Source organism: Schistosoma mansoni, chromosome 1 (assembly GCF_000237925.1).
Source record: "Schistosoma mansoni strain Puerto Rico chromosome 1, complete genome".
NCBI classification, from domain to species: domain Eukaryota; kingdom Metazoa; phylum Platyhelminthes; class Trematoda; order Strigeidida; family Schistosomatidae; genus Schistosoma; species Schistosoma mansoni.
Window position 1 is genome coordinate 49,677,090 of NC_031495.1, and position 26,322 is coordinate 49,703,411.

Consider the following 26,322-nt stretch of genomic DNA (forward strand, 5'->3'; position numbering starts at 1 on the left):
TGACCACATACTTCGATTTGAGCAATTGCGTAGTATCACTACGCCTCACGCTTATACTCGAATATCTGGTGAATGAGTTAATTTTAACTTTATTCAGTCTAATCGTTGTGTAGTAACATCACTAATTAACATCATTAAAACAAAGTTATAAAATTCTTAATTATAAAAATAAGCTTTTACCTTTGATTCATTGGTATTTGATGCACATGCGCTTAGTAATAGTAGTAATTTTTTGAATATTGACAGAATATATCGAAATATATTAGTGTGAAAACTTGCATTTAAGATATGAGGATATTGACTGTACTTCAAACAAAACTTTAATCGCATCTACATTGTAAATAGTGGTTTCTTGCTATTCGTTTAATATTCCTGACTTCAGTTGTTTTGATTTGCCAGCAATTGATGAAAAAATAACATCGAAATTATCTTGTATTTATAAGTAATTAGCAAAATGATCGTCATATAGGAATTGATCAGTTTTTGGTCAGTGGTTACAAATTTCATAGCTACCACAGTTACTGTTATAATTTGTAATTTTTGCTATAATAAACGACCCAGCTATTCCTATTGCTTAGTATTCTTATACGATGACACTCGACAAAATCCCAAAATCAGAACACGTTGAACAGGAATCAAATTGTATTCAAAATAACAATGGTATGTGAACAGCAATCAATAGTTTAAATATCGTTCATATATTTATAGTATATGCATAAGAAGCTTATAGATTTTTCTGCAATAATATGCCCGGGCTGATCGGTTTAAAATTAACCAATCAGCGCGCAGCAACACCATCATGCATAAAACATGCTTAATCCAATCTATATCCCACTAACACCTCCCCCTTGAGCAGATTCGTAGGATCTGGTGTTAGGGTCCAACTGCAACCGCTTTACTGGTTTGCGCTTCCGGTTAGTCCATCTTCTAGGTAATAAGGACGTTGTATCATCCTTCGTTTGCACCTTGACTATCCTGTCTGTTTCAGGTGTTTTGATCTCAAAGGTGTCTAGCAGAACATCAAGAGGTAATCTATGCTGCGTTTCGTTGTTGGAGATCGAGGTTGATTTCAGTTGGTTAGCATGACGCACCCAGATTTCTGAACCAACGGACACCTCGTAAACCACATTTCCTTTCTTATGCACGATCCGACCAGCTATCCATGTAGGATGTTTTCCTCGATAGTCCATAGCAAGTACCTTTTGACCCACACTAAACAATCGTTTTTGTGCCCCATGATGACTATTGTACTGTTTCTCCATCATCACGTTTCGTTGCGGCTTAAGAGCTGGAGTCGGACGAATGCTGTCAAAATGTGTACGTATTTTTCTGCCAAGTAACGCTTCCGCTGGGGAGACTCCATTTGTTGTCTGAGGGTTCGGTGTCGAACGGTGTATAAACAAGAACCTCTCGAAGATCTCTTCGGTGTCCCCCTCCCCTCTTGATTTTTTTAGAGCATTTTTGAACGTACCAACAAAACGTTCTACCTGACCATTGGATTGCGGATGGAATGGAGGTGTTCGGATGTGCCTGATTCCGTTCTGCTGACAAAATTCTGAAAAGTCTTTTCTGACTTCATCTGACGACACTGGAGTGTTTCGAATTGCCGCTGTTGCTACACTCCGTATTTCTGGAACCTTTTTACCTGTCCTTTTTGCATATGAGGTGGTGTCTAATGATGGACACGACACATTACACACGCTGTTAATGGGTATATCCATTAATCCAAGCTTTTCTAACATATCTAGACCAAGTAGATCAAGGTTTGGTCGTTCTGTTAGATAGCATACTCCTTTACAGCTATTTCCATTGAAGGAAAATTCACATTGTAATTCACCAACTAGCTTCAGTACACCTCCAGATACGTTTTTAGCCGTTTTCTTGGATGGCTTCATTGGCGGTTTTCCCAGCAAGTTATAAGTCTCTCTAGACACTAGAGTAATATCGGATGCTGTGTCAATTTGAAGACGAACCGCTATACCATTAATCTGGATCGTAACATACTTTCTCCGAATGTCATAGTCTGTTTGAAAGGCTGCTACCAGAGAAAGTGATTTAGATTCGGCTGACTTTATGTGTCGAGGACGTTTGTGCTTCTGCTTAGGCTGGGACGTACGATTTGGAGGACAATGACCTTCTTTATGCCCACGTTTGTTACATATCTGACATTTATGTTTCTTGAATGGGCAGAATCGTACATAATGCCAATCACCACATAACCAACATGCAGTCGTTGGTTTGCTACCACTTGTTTTCGGTTTCTGAACTTTTAACCTCGTAATAGCATTGACACTACTGCAGGTATAATTAGGATTTACCCGTTCAATCAACTGATTGTCGTGTCTGATGTTCTGTAGCCGCTTACACTCATCTGTTAACGTTCTGAGTGTGATGTTAGGATCTTGATCCAAACGAGTTAGAAGTCTGGTTCTAATCTCAGCATCTTGTGGTGACTGGAGAGCTTTGATGAATATAAGGCATTTAAATTGATCTTCTGTCAACGAGCGTAACTTGAACTTTTCACATTCTCTGTTGACGATGTCTGCTAGAACACCATATTCATCGGCTTCTCGTTTCACCAAATTAAGACACTGGTAGCGAATACTAAACAATGAGGAAGATTCACCGAATATTTCTGACAGCTGAGATACTGTCTCCTCGAAACTGAGCTCTCGAGGTAACTTTGGTAATATATGATCAGCATAGCGTGCATGTTCATGACTTCCCAACTTGCGCATCAACAGTCGAGTCTTCCATGCGTCGTCTTGATTACAGAACTCTATTCTAAATGTGTCTTCCCAACGCTTGAACCACGTGAGAAATGTATTGCCACATTCGGGGTCATAATAGAATTCTGGGATGCTGCTGGCAACTGCATCACAAGAAGAAGTACTTGTAGTAGCATGTGAACTCGAGTAGTGTATGTTAAGCTGTTGCGTCAGAGTTTCTAACAGGCGCATTTGTGCGTCAAGTTGTGCTTGCTGTTGCTGTAGTATTCGGCTGAGCTGGTCATCTGATATAGGCATTTTGAATGAATTTTCCTTTTTCCCCGTCGCCACTGTTATAATTTGTGGTTTTTGCTATAATAAACGACCCAGCTATTCCTATTGCTTAGTATTCTTATACGATGACACTCGACAAAATCCCAAAATCAGAACACGTTGAACAGGAATCAAATTGTATTCAAAATAACAATGGTATGTGAACAGCAATCAATAGTTTAAATATCGTTCATATATTTATAGTATATGCATAAGAAGCTTATAGATTTTTCTGCAATAATATGCCCGGGCTGATCGGTTTAAAATTAACCAATCAGCGCGCAGCAACACCATCATGCATAAAACATGCTTAATCCAATCTATATCCCACTAACAGTTACAATTATACTTATTGGTTGATAAGATCCGTAAAAAGTATGATAAAATTAGTTTTTCTTATCGAAAATAACGAGCATTATATAGCTATCTAATTTAAACCTAATACTTGGCAATTTATTCACTAATCAAATAAATGAGCTGATATCATTAAACTTGACCCATAGTCTGGAAATTTAAAAAGGTTGGCTAAACAACATTGAAATGAGTATATGTTTAAATGAATAAATAAGTGGCTTTACAAGTGTATGCTGTTCGCGAATTAGTCTTTCATAGATTTCATACAATCTGCGGAGTTTGATGGATGTCAACAGTAAATAACATTTCACCAGGTCAAAACAACGACCAGGACTTTGCTGACTTGCGGTATAAATACGCAACTGTATTAGAGCATTTCAAGAGGGAGAGTAGACTTTCCCCACTCTCGACCGTACAATAACATTTGGGTCTGAAGAATAAACGTACCTATTTGATTATGGAATGTTATTTCACGTCTCCAATTGTAAATTACAATTGTTGTAATGATAACGTATCTAACAATTGAATATAAAGAGAGATTCATGTTATGAAACTTGTTTGACTTCTTACGGTTTTCTAGCAAAAACCAAAATCATCATAACTACTAATAATTCATGAAAAATTCTTACATTCATCTATCTAAAAGTCAAATCTATATATAATACGCTATGATAGATGATCATGAACTCAGTTAGTAACAATATTTCAATCTCAAGAGAAAAAACATATCTCTGTTATTGTTTTGCTTATTATGTCATACATTATTATTATTATTACTGTTATTATTATTATTACTATTATTATTATTATTCTGTGACTAATAAAATTAATACTTTCTTATATGAATGAATAGCTTTTCTCAACTTTTAGTTAAAACGTTTATTTATAATAAGTAAGGTGAAAACTATTTCATGGTTAATATGTACACATCTATATATGCATATTTGTGTTCATTTGTGTTTTGTATTGAAAAACAAATTAGTTTCAGTAGATATTTATTGATTTTTTTTAAATCAGATATCGATTCAATCTATACACATGATATAATGAATCACGCCAGTATATTGGTGTATGACTTGTTTTGTGTGTACATATATATTATAATGTTTTGATTTATCTAGACAAATAGTAGTGTAATTATTTCACTTATTGTTATCATGATCCGTTACCGCTAAAACTGACTTATTGAATCCTACTTTTTTAAGAATCAATAATTGAAAGAATCTTTGAGTTATTCAATGAATATTAGTTGTTGTTGTCATACATTGATTAGAAAAAGTGTAGTTTCGTTTTTGATTATTATCGTTATTAGTCAAGATTTTTAGCGGTAAAAAAAACATGTACTGGTCAATGTTGGTTAGAAATTATTTATTTTCACTGAATAAATGAAATGGGTTTTTTTTACTTTGCTACTGAGACTAATTTTAATCAGTTAACGAAATTAGTAGAAATAAAGATTATTTTATAAAAGATTCGTAAGTTCTCTATTATTTCGACCTATGTTGAATCTGTTCAGCATTTCCCTAACTAGTCAATTGTAATGCTCGTGAATTCAGAATTCAAACCTATTAGATTATGTTTAGCTCTAAATTGAACTCAAAAATAAAAACAAGTATGTTCCAACTGTGTAACAAATCCGATATCTTGAAAAATGACAATCTGAGATGGGGATTTGTCTAAAATAATGAACCCAAGATCATTCGATTGGAACCAGTGTGAGTTAATACAGAACCAAATTAAACAATGAGAATAAAATATTTGAAGTACGGTCGATACGTGCAAACAGAAACTAGATACACTACTGAATGGATAGTATATATATATTGAACAGTGTAACTGACTAATTTGTAATATACTACTTTTTGGGTGTAATTAGGTTTTATGTTAGTGATCGTACAAATTTGTGTAACCTGAAACTCACAATCCTGTTGTTAAATATTACATATTTGTTAGGAATTAAAGATAATAATTCCAACTCTGCACATTATTTAACTATGGATGACTGTTGTTTTACTATAAGATTTCACTTTCATCGTACAAACCTTATTTTCAAAATGAATGCTAATGCTTCAAGTGTTACATCTCGAATTCGAACTCCGACCCATCTGCTTCGATTTTTCTAGCTATGTATTATTGGTAGTCATAATACAAAAAATATAGACCGAATTTGTGTACATAAGCCTGTATATAGTTTCTGAGTTTTGTTGTAGAAGCAATTCTAAACTCAGTCTGTGGCTATAGATCTTTGGTGCCATGTCCCTGATTCATCTTCAGTCCTTTAAATGCATTCTTTGACTTCCCTGAATTTTAAGTTTAGTGCTTTATTGTACGTTATGTTCTCTAATCTCAGTTGTCCCAATAAAACAAGATTTCCTATTAGTAACGGTTTGTAATTTATCGTTGTTGGCATTCAGAACTTTGGCGATATATATGCATGCTGAACAGGTTGCATTGATATAACCTTTACTCACAAGTGACGTTTTTTTAGTATGTGACTAGCAGTGAAATCCAAAACGTGCGTTTCATCCTATTTGTGGCTTGTCAGTTGGATGTACCTAGATCATCGTTTTGATGTCAACAGTGAATTCAGACTCCAGAACTTTTTGGTTCACACACTAACGCTCTACCTTCTGACATACTAGGTTCTAGTAGCTCAGTGGATAACGCGTTAGCATTTGCACCAGAATGCTGGGTTCGAGTTCCATAATATGTTTATCTTTCTCTCATTATTTTCTCCTTTTCTTTTCCTCCTTTCAATTTTCATTCATAGTGGTGATTTGAGCTTTGATAACATTAGCGTATACACATTACTGCTATGTCTCGTGTAGTTTACAAATAAACCATAAATTATTTTACACTAAAGACAAAACTCTTTCTTTAAAATTGACTTAATTTTGAGTTTCAATTTATGCCTTTTGCAATTACATTCATCGTTGGGTAGGACATCGACTTTACATCAATACTTTTGTCATCATAGGGATTAGTAAGCAGATTAGGTGTGTAGACAATCGTTCATATACATCATTGAATACAATCACCTGTAACCAATATTCCTCACTAATTTGAAGTTACAGTTTCATTTACCCTCCATTTTTAGTTACGTTTCAACCACAGAAATAATTTAATGATTTTTATCATACATAATCGAATTTACTGTTAAAGTCATCAAATCAAACATTCCATTCATTTCTCCGAGTAAACAAATGAATTCGTTTTAAGCACCTTACAAAAATATTCATGTCATTTCATATTGTATCCTCATTAGAACAAAATTGTACACTTTTCAATCCAGGTTTATTCACTTGTATTGTTTTTGTAAAGAACTTTTTAACTGTAAATCAATTTGTAAATTAATTGTATTTATGCTCTCTTTGTTTTGTCTGTTTTCATGGCATATATTTATCTTTATGTGTGTCACAGTTTCGTCGGTGGTTTATGGCATGTGGAACTTTCTAATAATTATTTGGTTATACCAAATAGTCGATCTATAAATCAATACTACTCTTCCACTCAGTTATGCTTTAATATCCAACTTTTTGGAGTTCACTTATCAGAGTGTTTATTTCCTAGTCAAACCATAACGACAACAGCGACAACAAAGAAAGCAAATGAACCGAGGACACAAAATATAAAATTGGAATCATTTGAAGTTAGTTTAATTAAAATTCTTTATTTTTTCGATCTAGAATTGTGTAATAATTCGTTTTCATTCACAACACACTTTACACTAGTAATAATAATACTTTTCGAAACGATATTAGACATATCATACATGAATTTTGATGATATGACAGACTACGACTAAGAGAAATTATGATTTTGACTGACGAAGGCACTCTCGTTTAGAAAATATCTTCGAACTTGCTGATTCTAATGTTCAGTCTATACTGTAGATTTTATAGCAGTCAATTTTAAACCGTACTCAAAGCAAACTTCTCGATAGAAATTCGTATACACATTTTTTTTTTACTTTTTACCTGTAAGACTAAATGGCTGGTTAGAAAATTTAACATGCAGTCACGGTCGTCAGTATCTTATTATTGTAGACTAAAGTAAGATGTGTAGTTAGCACCACGTAATAGTTTCAAATTAGTATGCTATACTCTTAACTTACCATTGTGTTGGAAGAAACCTAAGGTCGGTTGCATCACAATCAGGTATGAGTCCTTGGTTTCATTGGTTGTTGATTAAGTAGCTTAGGGGATGTGTATGCTTCCTGATCGGTATTTGCGTAATAACCTGTTATGTCCCGATAAGAATTATAAATGATAACTTTTGAGAACTATTTATCGACCAATATGATACATGTATTTTTATTGTATAATTGTTAAATAACTAAACTATTCATATCCGTGTCCCCCTTATCATAGGCTTTACTTTGACCTATGAACTATTATTATTTAATTTACCATTCTTCAATTATGCTTTATCATTTACTATCTCCCTTATTCACAGTCACATGTGGCTAAATCTTGTACAAATGTTGTTTTCCTATTTATGGTACGACGTGGTCTGTCTGTTTGGTATATACCCGGTATGTTTGAAATAAATGATTCATACCGCAGAGACTGAGATTGGTGTTCTGGACTTAACTGGCTGAGCTAGGCAAAAAATGGAATCGATAAGTACTCTAGACTGATCGTACGGGTTTCGTGTGTCATTGGTCCAATCGATAATTCACTGCTCTCTAATTTGGCGGTATATTACATTAACAGAGCATCCAGGCCACAAGTTATAGCATAACCATAATATATTGCTGGAAGTTATCAGTTTTGTGTCTTACACTTAATTGTCATTAAACAACTTCATTCACTCTACTATCTTCACCTGAATCTTATTCTTCTTTACCTTTCGTTTCCGACTCCTTATTTTCTCAACTTATCTTTAATCATACACTTTTGTTATAATCGTCATTCACTAACTTTTTTCTCATTTATTTCATATTAGTTTGCTAATTAAAGGTGTGATTACGTAAAACGGTACACATATGTCTCAGGTGTTGATTTACAAGTGACTATCTTTATGATTAATAACAACTAATTCTTTGGTTTGAGATGTATTATAAGTATACGTATGATATCAGTCAAAGTCCTTCTAAGTTCCCTACCCTTGTTCACTATCCTGAGAAAATTTTCTGACTCCGAACCTTACCAGTTGTGTGTGAGATTTGAGTGAAATACAATTTAGTGGGTTATCAAGATCAATAAGAATAACGACAACTACTTCGATGAACGTATTTCTAGTTTCTTTTCAAATCAAATCGACTTGTCATCATTGGGTTTAATAGACTAGAATTTTTTTAAAGAATAAAACTCAAGTCATCAAACGTATGATGTTAATTGCACAGTTCAATAACGAGTGGACATTATAAAGACTAAGAGATTCAGTTATAAGTGCAGACATTCTCAGTGATAGAACAAAAAATGTATTCTGATACTAGTTGTTTATATTCATTGACAGTATTTGGGTTCTAGCCTGCATATGATATTTAATGTGGTTTACTTAAGTTAGATGTTCTTCTGTTATCTTTTCTAATTTCCTTTCCTTACTTCTAGAAAAAAATATCCACGTTTTGTAGTACACTTTTAAAGTTAGTGCTAAATGCTTAAAATATCTTTTTTCTCTTGAATTGAGAATGAATTGTATGTTTTAACTTTATAAAAATTTATGTAAACTCTTTTTAGGAATTCAATCCAGTCTTCATTATTGTACCCAATCAATTGTGCTTCAAAATATTGTTTACGGTCCGTTAATCTTTACTCCTTGTTTGTGAATATGTAAATGTCGACCGATACGTCGTCCTAGTAGCTTTTATTTACATCATCTACATGGACAGGTGAAGTAGGGTTTTTTTGTCATTATATGTCAAATCTCCTAATACCTATAGAAAAGCATAACTACATATTTGTCTAAAATAATTAGTCCCTTTTATAAATTTGGATGGTGTAATTATAATAAGATTATCAGAACTATGTGATAGATGTGCGCAATATATTTCGAACAATCTAATCACACATATACTTGTCAAGAACATTTATATGTGTAAAATTAAAAGATCAACTGGACAAATGAAAGTATACGAGGAAACATAGATCATAAAGAAAATAATGTGAAACTCATCACGCTGGATGATAAAACAATATTACCAAGGTTTAAAGAACAAATTGTTTTGAACACATGAGGGAAGTTAAAGTTTTCGTATCGTCAAGGTTTCAAACAAATTTAATCAACGTCCTTTATCACATCTGTACAACACAAAAGCCGAGTTAAGGTCAATCTTATGATCATCTCTTATTAGGTCATTTGATTTTATTTGCCTTAACAATCACTTTGGTATATGATTATTCACCCTAATTTCCTAGTCACGATTGCTCTTCTCTATGTATATGTGGCCACTTATACACTTAAACTGATAAACTCGGTAAGACGTGGCGCAGTCGTTTACATGCCGTTTAGGTCTTTGGTGAAGCATGGCTCTTCTTTTTTCTACAATAATTACCTTTACTGCATAGTGCGTTTTACTAACAACTGATCTGAAACTTTGCTATTTGGCTCACCTCTGAAATAGTAGGGTGATGTAGACAGGTTTTTCGGTTACGAAATTGTAGTAGATCTCACTATACTATAACCTTCCCATTCATTTGTAAATTCTAAAGGATAACCATTCTCTATCAATGTTTTATTCAGTAAATTCACTTCATCATCAACAGTATCGTTTGTACAAATAACACCAATCCTAATAAATCGACCCTTTATCAAGTCCCTTTTTATCGAACTGTGCAATGACTATGATAACTAAGATACTGGTCTACCCAAGTTGGCTTTCTAAAAATGGATCGTCCCATTTAACCATATCTTCTACTTATAAGTGTGTATAAGAAAGGAAGCTGATTATTATCTTCATTTCCTCTCATGCTTCCATTCGTCTAGTTTACCCTTTTAATTTTTCACGTATAAATGTTCTTAACATGTATATATGTGATCAGTGTTCGAAACGCACTGCACAAATCTACCACATAGTTCTGATAATCTTCATCTTATTACGCTATCCAAACAAATTTGTTGTTGCGTATGATGATAAATGTAGTTTACCAGTTTACCTCTTAAATAAGGTTACACTATGTGATAATGTTATCATTTATCACCCTGATACAACGATGTTTTGTACAAACAAAGGTAATCATAAAAGTTTTTTTTTAGCGCTAATAAAAAATTTATTACATCGTCTACTATTTACATACACTGGTCAATTCGTCTTAGAAGGTCATATTGTAGATAAAATGATGTAAGTAGAGAAAAAAAACGTGGTGTTCCGGGTAAATTGATAATAGAAAAAATATATATAGCACATAAAGCTAAATGAATACAATAGATGGTATGCTAAGTTGAGATCATTGTACTTTCTGTATGTGCGTTTGTCAACAGTATCTTTAGATATGTATGTATCAATGAAGTTTCTGTGTATAGTGTGTTCACTTTGTTTTATTAATTAGCTTCATAGTGTAAACGATGGTTTCTTACATCTTTTTTCACCATTTATATAATTAATATTATCATTACTGAGTTCATTTGTTTGGGGTTGGTTTTTTTAAGGCTTTCTCAATGAGTTTGTAATTAGTATTATTCACAGTATTATTATTATTATTGTTACTATTTTGTTCAGTAGTAAAATTCAACTTCGAATGATTATCTTCTTTCATCATTGTTGCTGCAGACTGTGGAAATCTGGCACTTCTTAATGGTTTAAGGTTTATAGTTTTTGATTTCAGTGATGGTTGTAGTGTTAATGTTGAGAAAGGAGGCGAAGATGAATGAAGTGATGAACTATTTGCATTATTATTCACTTCAGTATTGTCTTCATTCGACTCAATATTTGATAATAATATTTTATTACCGTTCGATTTTATTAATTTTGGTTTGTTGTTGAGGATGAATGGTGGAGGTGGTGGCGGCGGCGGTGGTAATGGCAGTTCATAATCTAGTGGCCAATATTTGTCAGATTTCTTGTTTTTGTTCAATTCTGATCTTCGTGTGGGATTATTGTTTTTACTCTTATTGTCATTTTTGTTATCGGAAAATGTTTGAATACTGTATGTATTATCCCCTGTTATTTTAAGCTTTTGATGTCTCGGTGGTCGTATTGGTCTATTATTATTATTGTTATTATTATTATCATTATTATTATTTATCCCAGTTGGTTGGTTACTAGAAATAGGATGAGGTAGTGTGCTGGTACTATTATTATTAATAGTATTCAAAGTGTTTGTAGGTGGTGGTTTTACTGAAGCGATCGGAGTTGGTTGTTGTTGCGGTGTTGAATTGAATGGATTCATTAATATCATATTGGGATAATTTATCGGCTCAATATGTATTAAGTCAGTGACGTATTCGTCAATTGGTGATTTTTTAGTGATTGATTTCATTTGATTACTGAGTAATTCCGTTGTTGTCTCATCGGATGACAAAATCATTGACTTATCATGGTACATTGGTAGATAATCTGTATGTTTAATCTGCTGTGGTTCTACGAATGGTGTAGCGTATTCTGGCTCTTTAGGTAATAAGAAAAAAGGTTTCGGCAATTCAGGACCTAGAAATTTCACATCACTTTCACTATGCACTTGTCTTGGTTTCGGTTGTGTTGGTGTTGATAGTGGATGACTGTCTCTCTTGGACATTCGATCACGCTTCAACCATTTACATGTTTGTTCAATTTTACGTCGACTTGCAGATAACCAGTTATTTCTTAAGTTTATATTACTCTTCTCATTATTCTCTAGTCTAGCTCGGGCGGAAACTATTAGTCTAGTTCTTCTAAACACACCTTTTAGGCTTGCTCTACTACTTGTTAGTATGGATTTTCCAGCCTTGATACTTGCAAAATCACTATTATCTAGACTTTTGTCTCTCCATGGTAGGGCACTACGACGAATGCTATCAACAGATACAGGTGAACGTTTCTTCTTTGTATCATAATGTCTTAATAAATAAACTGGCGCTTCTGTTGGTTGTTGTATTGGTTGCTCTTCCATCTTCTTCATGGCTAATTGCTTAGCACTTCTTCGTAGATTAAATGACATCATTCCGGTTGATAAATGTGTTGGTGATTCAATTCTTGTGTTCTGATGTAAATCTCCTATACTCTTGCTTTTACGCGGTGCAGGTAATGGTGGCAGTAGAGCATCAAATGGCTGTCTAAGTGCTCTCACTGACTGATTATTATCAATCTGTAAAAGAGTTTGAACACTTGCACTCGCCTGTAAAGGTTTTCCATCTATGTAAGTGCTTCTCTGGCTCTTCCGTCCCCTCAGATGAGAATTAACTGACAAATCTGGTTGACTATTTTTTCTTACTTGTAAAATTGATTTTTTCTCATCATCGGAGCATTCAGAAGCACGATTCGATCCAATAATATGAGATCTTTTTCTATCTCGGTTTCTCTGTGTTTTGCTCTTAAATACAGATTTCTTATCAGTATTATTAATGTTGATAAATCGATTTAATGATTGTGTTTCTACATCAGTCATTTCTGAATAAATTGAGCTAGGAATTCTTTCATTATTCAAATTTTGTACATTATTTGCATGATTTGCAAAAATACTATTTTGTGTTTCATTACTATCTTCTCTTCTATGTGATTTTGGTCGCATTAATTGATGACTAGTTTGATTTGTGCTTGATATACAAGGTAAATGTTGCATTGTACAACCACAAAATGAACATTGTTGTCGTCTATTATTTGTACAATTACTACATGATGTAAATAAATTACAACTTGGTGATAATGAATAACATTCAAATTTTTTAAATGATTCACTTACTTTATTTAATCGTCTATTAAAGAGTTTTCTATGCTTGACAGATGATGATATTATATGTTTATGATGTTTATTTCGTTTTAATCGTATACATAACCAAATAATAATAATAATACTAATGATTATAAAACATAATGCAGCTATTCCAGCTAAAATAATTAAAGTGTATGCTTCATTCGATATTGTTGTTGCATTCTCCAATATAATTGATGGACTACCGTATAATGTATTTTTAACTCCAGTTCGAAATATCATTTCTTGTCGTGTTTGTAAAATTTCTCCTAAATTTGGACTTTGTGTTTTATTTAATTTCCAGCATGGTTTTAATGTCTCTAATGATTTCATATCTTTACCATAAATATCTGGTCTAATCTTACAATCAGTATGTTCTTCCATATAAAGATCATTTGGTGTTAATGTTAAAAAATTTCTTCCAGTCCATTGATTTGTTCCATAACATGTAAAATTGATTGCTTCATTTAAATATTTTTGAAATCCAAATGGAATATTAGTTGTTGTAATAAATTCTTCTTGTTTCTGTAACTGTTCACTTTTTATAAATTGTTTACTCATTTGATTAATAAAATATCGAAACCATGCTAATCGACAATCACATACAAAAGGATTTCCAATAATGTTTAAACCACCTAACCAATAAATTTGATTTAATTCATCTATATCATCATTTACATTATCCGTTGATAATTCTTGTTTATCATGATAATATTCTTTTTCAATGAACCAAGTTGGTTCCAAAGGGATAATACTTTCAAATGGTTTTTTAAAACCTAATGCATATGCACATCTTTCCATAGTGATTAAAAGATTATAACTTAAATCTAATCTTGATAAATGATTCATTTCATCTTTGGATATATATTCTTCTTCAATATCATTTTCTATTTTATATTCTTGTATTGTTAAAAGTTGATTTTGTGTTAATACTAAACTATTTAATTTATTCAAATTTTTAAATAATCCAGGTGGGATATATTCTAAATAATTTCCAGATAATATTAAACTTTTTAATTGTTTTAAATGTGTTAAACCTAAATTTAAATAAATTTGTTCATTTACATTTTCTTGTATAGTATAGTTACTATGTTGATTCTTTGGATAATATATTGATTTGATGAACATATTAGCTTCTAATTGACAATTAATTAAACTTAAATGTTCAATACTATTTTTAATTGGTTGAAATATTTTCTCCCAATTAGCCTCTCCATTTTCTAATTGAACACTTATTAAACGTATAGAATTTAAATGTAATTCATTTAATTGAACTTGATTTATATTAGAATGATCATTTAATTGAATCCAGTGATCATTAAATAATTCTAATGGATTTTCACTTAAATGTAATATTTGTAAATGATTGGATATTGAATTCATTGGGATATAATTAATACCAATGGATGTTATTTGTAATTCTTTTAAATAAGGCCATTGTATACTAAATGATTCAGGCAGTTTCTCTAATGGTATTTGATTAGAATTAATACTAAGTAATTGAAGATTATGAAATTTTTTAATGGCATTTATAAAGTTGAAATTAGGAAATTGATTAAAACCTATATATAATTGTTTTAATTGGTTACCTAAATGAAATAAATTTAAACTAGATAAATCTTTATTATCATTGTTGTCAATTAGATTAGTTAGTCCACAATTTTGAATATTTAACTGTTCTAAATTTTTATTAACATAATCACCTAAATGTAAGTTTAAACTGGTTTCCATAGATTTTACATTTGCTGTATCACTAATAGATGATGATGATGTTTTACCTATTGTCATTTGTAAATTTGTTCCATCCAAACTGAATAATTTTAATGTATATAAATATTTTGCCCATATATGAGAATTTTCTAACAATTTCCAACCATCACCAGATTGTTGTTCTATTCTTAATTTTAAAAGTTTATTTTCTAAATTATCCGATGGAAATGCTTCATTGTGTATTCTATTCAAATTATTATTTATCATAGTTAAAATTTTTAAATGTTTTATCCAACCATAAAATGCATATTGTGGTATACCAATAGACATATCAATATTTTCTAAATGAAGTGATTTTAAATTGTGTAGATTTTTTAATTCTTGAAATAAATTTCCAGATAATTTTTTCAATTCTCCATTGAAATAATTTTCAATATAAAGTACATCCAGATTAGATAAACCTTTAAGACATCCATGTTGAAATATATGTAACGATAATCCTTTCAGAATAAGTTTACGTTCAATAATTCCATGATTTGTTGTCATATCATTAGGATTATTATTCTTCATGATATTTTCAAATGTACCAGATGTACATATTTCAATATTGGGATTATTTTCAATATGTATAATACTAATTAAATAGTTATTATCGGATTGAATTATCATTGGTAATCTATTGCCAAACTGTGATGTAATATCCTCTCTACAAATAATCATTTTAGCAGTTGGATATATTGGATCTGATTGTTCAATACATGGTTGAAAGTGTTCCGATTCATGTAAATAGTCTACAAGATGATGATTAGATTGTAATGAATTATTTTTATATAACTTGATTGCATATGTTGTGGTTACAAATAATAACATACCATAAATATACGAACATAATGTTACCAGGTAGATTAGTTGCTTTCTTTGATAAATAAACATTTTAATTCCATGATGAATATTTACTTAGGTTTATCGATCACATGATTGGTGTTAAAGAAAGTACAATTGATTTATTATGTAGATAAAATGGGGATTGCATATCGATTGGATTACTGGTCTATCATTTTCTCAGATATTTATACATTAAAATATTCCATATTTTCATGACTAAGTGTTTGATATTTAATTTCCGTAGTAGTCACAGTTCACACTACCTTATCATAGCTTTTCATAATGATTGATATGAAAGTGAACTTTCCTTAGTTATATACACAATTTTATGTTAGATTCTAATTGGTCTATTGATTGTGCATGATGTTGATTTATATTATGAAATGATTGGTTGATAATCACTGTCTTTTCTTAAGTTTGACGATTACGAACTACTGTCTGGCATTAACATCTAATTTAGGGTATCAGTAATGTCTAAATACTTGTGACTAGTTATCCAATAGTATTATGTATTTTCTGTTGTTTTCATTATTTTAACCTTTTGTGATAGGAATGATCTACTTTTTTGTTGTTGTTCTGATGATTCATAAAAAGGTGTACTTTTACCTTAGTTATGATTATCATATATACTCCGCCCTTCATAGTAGTATCTTAATTCAAAATAACTGCATTGTAGAGATGCCTCGAATATATCTCGTTTCACAACACTAATCTATTATCTAAAGCTAACACATTTTATATCGTTTAATGGTTTGGGCTAATTTATTCATTTTATTTAAGCATATAAACATTGGTACAGGGAGGCCCCGAATATATATGTGCCATACCTCATTATTAGATTTGTTTGTGTGACGGCTAGGATACTGCCCGGGCGCTCGAACCGAAGCACGTGGTTTCCTTAGGAGGCCACTCCCCGAGTCTTTGACCTAGAGGTCTAACCACGCAACAGTGGATCATCGCTAGGAAATGCAGTCTCATGGTAGCCGGTGACCAACAATAGGTTCAAACGCCATTTGTTCCCTTAGGATCCTGAAGCCCATGTGCACCGTTTGTTTGGAATCAAGGTTCTCCAACTCCCTTGGTGGATCCTTCGTATCTACCCACCCGGTTAAAATACCTCTTATGTTCGTAAAGAAGACTCCCACAACGAGAAGGCAGTGAGTAGGACCTCCACGACATTGTCTGTATACGTGTGATCATGTGACGGCATTTCGAGAGAGGGAGCGGATTCACCACCCTCGACCGTGCCAGGGTATTTAGTGTTTAAATAAATAAATTAGACTAATTGAGTTCGAGTTAGATTATTATTTCTATGAACATTTCAGGCAGTTCTCGTTGATTTGTACTGACTAGTAGTGTTGCAGGAATTGATGGTCCTTGTCATTTTCGAATCTGCATTATCCAATGTTATGATCAGTGGAGTTATTTTTATGTTATTTTGACTGAAGTTGCCCTCCGTAAGATTGAAATACTTATGTCAGTTAAAAACTGATTAGCAAATTTCCTGTCGTTATGTATCGCTTGGTGCTTTCGATCAGTTTCCATTCTGGCCACTCGCATAGTTTTTATTAGATTTGAATCAAGGTTAGCAGTCGAATCTACAATCTGGGTCTCATTCTGTCCAGCACTCATCAGTTGAATATTTCTTCCTACTGGTTTTGGTAGTCACGATAATCTTTTAACTAACTATTTTACTTTCTAAACATCAATATGTTATCCACTGAAGTATTGAGTTTGCATGATCACTGATTTGTCCACGATATACATTTAACAATAGACATCGATCAGTTGCGTTTATAAACGTTAATACCAGGGATATATATAAACCCTTACAAATAAAAACTAGTATAACTTGTTTTTATGACAAAAACAGCTAACTTTTCATAAAATAAGTAGACAGAAATTAAAAAGTTTTCATCATATATCTGTTTTCGATAATACACTATTCTATATTATTTACTTCATTGAGAACTTTAGAGCTTTTTCTTCTCGTATTTCAATCTCATCGTTTATACTGTTTCAGTACAAATAATAAAATAGTCAAATTGAATAAACCAAAACGTGGCGTCAGTGCTTGAAGTCACTAACTTCTAATCTGAGTCATGTTGGCAGATGCAGCTATTTGGTTAGGGTCCGCGCGACTATCTTAACCAATGGTTGGAGACTCTGTGTGACATGGCTCAGAATCGATCACAATGACGTAGGTGTATACACTCTTTATCTTCCTTTAAACCGTGAGGTATGGCAACTTGGACCGATGCATATATGTGCCTGGTCCTACGTTGTAACTGACTGACTGAATAATAATCTCATCTATCATTAGTTTAGCAATGGTTACATCACTCTACTTTCCAGAACTATTCTGATTAGTTTAATTAGTCGAGTAATGTTATATTTGCTCTCATATAAAAAAATTGCAATGAATTTAAGATAATTTCAATTCCTTAAGTAGATTCTTATTACTATTTTAAAACTAGTAAATAATTATCGAAATGAGGTTTATACGGATGTTGAATTTCTAAATTGTTGTATTTAATTTCAAGTGAATATATTGATACATTTGCAGTAAACCTTTTTTTAATTTCATTAATAGACCACTTTTGTATGATTTACAAGTGTCGAAATCCGCTCTTTTGACACCACTTCCCCTCTTTCCTTAATATCAGTGTTACTTTACATAGTGAAATTCAGAGTAACTTGGTTGATAATTACGTGAATATTCTTATTATTTAATGTTTATGTTGGAAGGTAGAAATAATTGACTATACGTGTATACAATATTTTGTATCATGTCACCCGAATTCCTTAACCAACGGTTACAACTACTTGTATCTCAACCAGGAATTTCTATGAAGTCATTAACAATTTACCGTCCACTCCTACCTTTGTTCTAACTCACATCTATGCCTGCTAGCATTGCACTTCGAGCTAAGAGGTATATGTACGCTCATGTCATCAATGTTATACAGTTATTCCTTCATTTATTGTTCGCTATGACAATTTGAAACTACTGTATATATATATATATATATATTCGTTTTTCTCATTAAGGTCGGGATACTCTTGATTTATCAAAGAACTATCCACTAGTTCTACTATTTTGACATCTTGGTAGTTCCGAATCATATTACTTTTTTAGTTATCTAAACTTCTTTCCAGCTAACAGTACTTTTTGTAATAACTTTCTTATTTTCAAATATTTATTTTGTTGATAAACCGTCTTATTTATTATTTATAAGTTATATTTGTAGGATGAAGTGCCTCCAAGCAAGTATATATTCAAGTAAAGGAGTAACTGACTTATACATGAAATCTAGATCAACCTGTTTTGTAAAAGATCGTGTTCTTTTCTCCTTTAGGTTTGGCGTTATTAAGTCAATAGGTATAATCTAATTATGATTCACAATTGTCCTACCCAGTTAATCACTAACAATTTGTGAACAACTTCAACGTTTTTTTGACTTGATAAGAGGTTGTGATGGGAAGGTACTAAGGTGTACAAGTTTAGCTTTTTTTGTATGTCAGTGTTTGGTGTAAATGTAATGTGATTCATTCACCAATTACAAGGATCTCTGTGGTCATCATACAGTCACTTTATTTGTGTGTAAGGAGCTTATAATGTAGGGTTTCTTGCCTGCTACCATTAGCCACCATCGTACATCTCAACATAGTGCATGCGGTGTCGATTCACTTAGACTGGTAGCTGCACTGCAACCTGATCGACAAAATCTAATGAGTACTAAAAAGAATATGACATACATGTTATCGGTCACTGCTCTGTGATCAATCGATTGTAAGGTTTACCTATTTGCTTAAACTGAAATAAGCGGAGGGATATTCAAACCTGCAACCTACTAGTTTGAAACCGAGGTCTTCAAACGAATGAGCGTCTGTTTTACTGTTATTGAGATTAGTTTTTACAGCAAAATATCGACAAAAGTTCCATTGTTGAAGCCATATACTTATTTTTATGAAAGTAATTAAAAATGTTTCTCTTGCATATCATAACTGGTTTTGTAATTTTTATCACCTAATTACTGGTCTCTATTTTTTGGACATTTGTTTCAGCTATTTCATTTCCCATGCCCTTCTACATCGTCATTACCAGGATCCGATTGCACAACAAGATCTCTTTCAAATGAGCCTGCTATAAAATTACATGGGAATTTATATTTTTTTCATATAGATGTAGATAGTCCTTCAAGGATAACTTCCGGTTCACAGGTAAGCAATATTAATTTACGCGAATAATCTCTGTTATAATTAGATATGCCAAGACTTTACCAATGAGATTCACATTGATTTTACTCATTTCTGTGTGGATTTGGATATCAGTATCATGGATCGTATACATCGCATTACCGATGCTTGGGCAGCTGCATCGGAAGCTGTCAGCCGTTTATCACCATTGAGACCGTCTGATTTCAACCATCACGCAGAATGGTGTGATACAGATATAAATAATGATATCCCAGGTACAATGAAGTCTGGTGATCATCATGTAGAGCTGGTAAGTTATAGTGTCTCTCTATTTCATATCAATTTTCGACTGACTCCTACATAAATACGCGGTTTTTAAAAAGGAATGTTAAGTTTTTTGTAAACGATGATCATATATATAACCAAGAATTGATTTTTGTTTATTTATTCTACCAGTTTATTCTTTTCTCTTGAATTATATTCTCTAAGCTAAACGCTCCATTTTGTACCATCACCTATATTATTACTACTTCTACTATTTTAGTATTTATCTTAATAATTTCATCTCATTGTGTTAATATGATATAGAAACTGGAACCCATGCCAGGTTTTACTTTGTTCTTGATTAACCAAACGACTTTTAATAATTATAGATCAGAGGGGGTTTTGTGGAGAATTTAGTATTTTCACAGTTGAAATGATGAGTCAATTGAAGCTAGACCACCATCGAAAACCTGGAAGCACTGGACGGCCGTTTCGTCCTGTTATGGGACTCCTCAGCAGTGCGCATCCACGATCCCGCACTCGCGAGATTCGAACCCAGGACTTTCTCAAATAATTACGTGTCAGCAGAAAATTATTAATTACCAATAAATAAAATATATATATTGTTATTATTTGATTATATGTGTAATCAAAACATAACTCACCTTGTTTTACTTCTAAGTGGGTAATGTACACATCAAACTTATTTTGCTAAGTGGAAAATGGTAAATCGGTTATCAAGACTGTTAACCCTCACTGAATAATTTGGTTGGCACGTGTCACGTTTGTCACCTATCTAGCTACAATTTAGCCCGACGCATAACGTGACTAACACTAAATTGGTAAAAGTAAATAATGACTGGTCAGATGGAGATGTGGCATTAATTCATAGAGTCACTGAATGTCGGTTTTAGTTGTCTGGTAAGATGTTAATTGCTTTTTGGAGACACTAACTGGTGTAAAATGACATCCATAGTTGCATTCATCATTTGTTTTCTTTTGAATCCTGACTTCAGAGTCATTCTATTTTTCTCGCCCAATTTCCATCACCTTCATGAAATCTTAAACATTTTTGGGAGTGCTGTATCCGCTGAACTAAATATTTTAGTCGCCGATCTTTCATTGTCATTCTGGACAACAACATTGGCTCCTATTTTGTGTCGAAATGAGCTATCCATTTACTACACAAGTATTACATCACTTCGTCCCCATGACTTTGCGATTTTCTGTCTCCGTGGTTTTTATTGTTTCCATTGTGTCCATGTCGATTATCTTTGCCGGTTTATCTCATAGATTAAGTTTTCATCGATTAGGAAGACAACGTATCACAAACAAGGTCATGGGAACAAAGTGATATAATATTTGTTCAATGGATATATATATATATATATATATATATATAATAAACACATGTCAACTGCTGAAATGACAAATTGTGGTTTGTTGTTTATTACCTTTTTCAGAATTCAGGTAATAAATCCAAAAATTCATTCACACATAACATCCCTCTTTCGACCGATTTTCAATCAAATCAGTTAGATTCATTGAGGCATTTTCAGTCATCAACGAATATGACGGTGAAATGTTACAGTTTTGAACTTAATTTACGCTTTCCTGTCCCTATAGAAGCAATAAAAACAGTAAGTTTCATTTAATTTGTATACGATGAACAGTAATAATTAGGCTGTTGTTCGTTCAATTCGTGTCTGTAATCATAATAATCAATAAACAGACAGTCAGTTAAAAGACCCCCACTTAACAAGTTCACTAGTTATGATTGCTGTACTTCACGACAATACAAATATAATCAAATCAATATGATAATCAAAAAATGAACATGTTTTATAAGCTTCCCTATCTGTTATCCTTTAACCAATGTCCTTCAGCTTGGCTTAATTCAATTCATATATGACGATCTGGGAAAAGGAAATATATTAGATAGTAGACGCAAATGAATTATATAGAAAAGATATACGTTTATATAAAAATTATGTAGCAGTGTTTCAATGTGTACAAAATTAACTAATAGGAAAATTCTGGTATACAGAGAGTTTCATTTACCCATTCAGTGTAAAGACAAATCAATGTGTACAAATCATTTTCTTACTGTCAGATAAATTTAAACGTTTAATATTCATTCGTTTGCAATTGATCTTCTTAATAGCTTGATTAGAAGTAGTATAGGAAAATAAATGGTTGTCAAATTTTCCAGATATTCACTTATCTGAAAAATTTGTTTATCTGTGTCAGGGTAATGGTTAGCTTTTGATTACTTCACCTAAGGTTTTTAATGATTCATGTCTAAAATATGTAAAACCCTTATTATCTATCATACGAATACTATGGTTGAACTGGTGAATACTGTTGACGCAGTTAACCGTATACTTGATTTTCCAATTGAATCACATCACTTTAAAGTTAGCGTTTACAATCAAAACATATGATAATTTGTTTTCTGTGAAACAACTCGATAAACATTGCAGGCTCTTATCACAAAAACCTTTAATAACTTGTAAGACGTGAGCTATAAATTAATTTCATTATAATTCTACTGGTTTTAAGGATAAGGATAAATTTTTTAGCGTTTGATGATGTTTTTACTCCAGCAATCCAAGTAATCCATTTCATTTATGTTCTCTGTCTAGTTTTGTTCTCAAGTTTCATGCAACAAATGTCGAATATTCTGTTGGCTATCGATTTATGTTGTTAGTAATCAGTGCGATTCCACCTAACACTAAAAAAAGGAACTCACCTCTTTTATTCGTTCTTTTTCTTTGATCCTTTAGCTTTCTACTTTTTTTCTCAACTTCTCGATATTATCTTGTCACTTGTTGTCTAGTCAGTAGGTGGTCTGTGAAATATCGAGTAAACTTTCAACCAACTTTTCAAACCGCAGTCATCACTTTGGAGTGGGGCAGAAGTAAGACATTCTCAGTGATAAAAAACATTTCTACCGGTGCTGCCTTCTAAAATTTACTTAAGAAAATTATAAAAGCTTTTCTCTAAAAGTATCGATCCTTTCCACAGGCCTATAAATCTTCTTTACTGATGGTGCTGTGTAAAATTGCTAATCTATTACTTTATAATCGACAACTTATGTAATCCAAAATACTGTCTATGATCTTTATGTTGAAGAGTTGTCCTTTTTGCTTCATGGTTTCATTCTTTGGCATATCGATGAAATCTACGGCTATAAACTAGTTTATTTTTTCGGGATTTTGATGGAAAAAAGTATTTTCTATAGTGTGGAGGGTTAAAAAAGTAATAATTGCTCTCTCAGATCTCTAACAACATCCAATCCAATTATATTTATTTACCATTATATTTCTTTTCGAATGATTATTTTCTTTACATTTAGTATTTCATAACTGACTATCGCTAATATTCAAGATTGCTAATCAGTCTCTTTAGCCATGTATACTGTCTACGCGGATTACTTTGATATAGCATTGTGTCACAATTTTTAGCATATCCAGTATTTTGCTAAGAATGGAATACAGAACGTATGTTTCGTCCTACTTAAGACTTGTCATTTGAATTCTCCGTATCTCAATGTGATCATTAAGAAGTTACATTTTCTTCAGGGATTAATGATCTTTTAATGTGTTTGATTGTTTTGTATCACTTATCACTGTTCGAACTATCAAATGAAATATCATTAACTTTACCACAATATTATATGCTATGGGTCATTGCCTAGAGTTTAGGTTTGTTTTTGGTTGGATTGTATCGTATTTATTATCTTTACTATTATTAGTACTATCATATAAATATTTTTTGTGTTTTCCAATTGTATTAGAATCAACATAAAACTGAACTCAGTATAAAATTAAATGTACCCATTGTTTACAGCTAACGTTAAATAATTATGTCCAGATTTATATATATAATACCTCGTAATCACAACATTGATCCATATGGTCTTTGCAGTATGTAACGATGTTTTGTTTTACTAAACTATAAATGTAATAAGAAGTAACTTAAATAAAATTACAGTTTGACATTCCAGAACATATTATAATCATATATTATGTTGCTGACATGTCAAGTTGATAATATGTACGTAATGCAATCACTTCTTTATCAAAAAAATTCGTAGCTTGGGTTATTGTAGCAATTCTGTTTATTTCCTTTATATTGGATAATTGTTAACTAATCATCAAGTGTAATTAAAACCAGTGTAGAAATGTGTCTCTTTATGTATTGCTTCGACTTATTTCTGGAATCAGATAAATTCACATCAGCATTTTTTGTGTTTTTACTGCGCGTCTTCGGATTCGGGGTTTCTAGCACCAAGTAGAAGTCATTTAAGGATTCAAGAGACATAATAACTTACGTATTGAAAGACGAGCATGACTTGGAAATTTCTTATTAAGTTTTGGTTTTATTTCTGTAAGCATATCGAAAACCTCTTCTCTTGCACACAGTTCACTATTTTTCCCATTTTCTTCAAAAAAGACCTCTGGTCAAAAAATTCCAGAAATCCGTTCAAAATTATGGAGTGCCGGGACAGTCTACAACTCGAATCAATCAAATTCTGTACAAAGTATATCATGGTGGGCTAGGACAGTTCGTAAAGAATATCTTTCTATATTTATGAAAAAAATTCGTCTAACTTTTGATAACTCCAAAGAATTATCCTCGAAATTACAACCATTTGGTAGATCAAACGATCGTTTACAAAATATTACAAAATCTAAAATTTGTTCACCTTTTAAGATTGGAAAGCATAACGGGAATGAGCAAGAATTAGAATTAATTATAGGATCCATATCAGGTGAACAAATATCTTCTTTTTCAATAACTTCCATCGTTTTTTGTATTAATATGTTTCCTATTACTTAACGATATTATATGATTTTGGGTAGTTTTCTATTCAAATACAGTATTGAAAATTATTCAATCTTAGGTTGATTAGGTCTTAAATACTAATCACATGTGGAGAAATTCAAACACTTCACTACTACCCGAAGTTTGTGCTGATGATGTCGTTCAGAAGGACGATGAAAGCTCCACGACCAAACCATCCAGCTCAGAGAACAAACCAACATCAAAACTAATAAACTCCATTATCGACTAAGGTAAAGGGTCATACAAGAAGGAGTGGGAAGAGTTTTCTTATAACTGACATTTTAATCATCAACTGATCAGAATTTTATGCAAAAATTTAATATGAATTGGAAAATATTACGTGTTGGTTGTTATTATAATGATAATAGTACTAATAAGAACGATAGTTTGTATTATACATGCTTCACAGATTGATCTCAATTCAAGGATCGAAGAAAAGCAGGAAGCATCTGACAACTGTTTCATCCTAGTATGATAGTTCTCAACCATGCGCACGTATGACCTCATCAGGGACCAAACTTCATAACCTTCAGGTTTTTGCGTCGAACATTCAACCATTCGAAACGCCGAATCGGTGTCCAGTATTAAAATTCCAACCCCAATTCGGGATTTAATGTGACGATCATCCTATGGAGTTGATGACAGCTGCTACGCTCCTGATTTCTCACTAAAACTTCAAGTACATGCTGATCTAAGGCTCTAATGAGCTGATTATTATCGTTTCGCTAAAGCAGATTGGTTTAATTTGTAGGTCGTATTCTCTACAGACTGATCTTAATAGGGGTACTATTGAAAACCAATCGCATCCCTCTAAGTCGTTAATTGTCCAAGTCGGTTGAAACTTTTTAAGTACGGTCTGTGTAACTAGCTCCGTAGGAACAGCTGGATTAATAAACAGGCCATCTTTGGAATCTTATCGTGGATTAATTGCTTCAATACTGACTTAGATGAGAAAATAGCATGAAAGTTAACGGAATTGAACGTCGTTTTCATGTATCGGTTCAGTGGACCTGCGAAAATGTCACTCACTATGTCACCTTTGAAATCAAGTCTTCATATATGTACTGCTCTACGAATTCAATAGGGTATGAATTTATCGTTTAATTATCAACACTCATTTCACTAACGGTTTATACAGATAGTCGATAAAAAAATGTCTAGTAAAATTTGTTTCCATTTTCTTTCAC

The 26,322-nt window shown here is 32.3% G+C and overlaps 1 protein-coding gene across 1 annotated transcript in view; it reads left to right on the forward strand.

Annotated features, from left to right (window-relative positions):
* Smp_148650 (hypothetical protein) overlaps positions 1-26,322 on the forward strand; it is an 88,496-nt gene that overhangs the window by 23,588 nt on the left and 38,586 nt on the right. Inside the window, exons 10-14 of the mRNA XM_018794718.1 lie at positions 6,816-7,044; positions 19,889-20,044; positions 20,088-20,330; positions 21,748-21,924; positions 24,743-25,061. Coding sequence (XP_018649102.1) covers positions 6,816-7,044; positions 19,889-20,044; positions 20,088-20,330; positions 21,748-21,924; positions 24,743-25,061 — 1,124 coding nt within the window. The remainder of the gene's footprint in view (positions 1-6,815; positions 7,045-19,888; positions 20,045-20,087; positions 20,331-21,747; positions 21,925-24,742; positions 25,062-26,322) is intronic.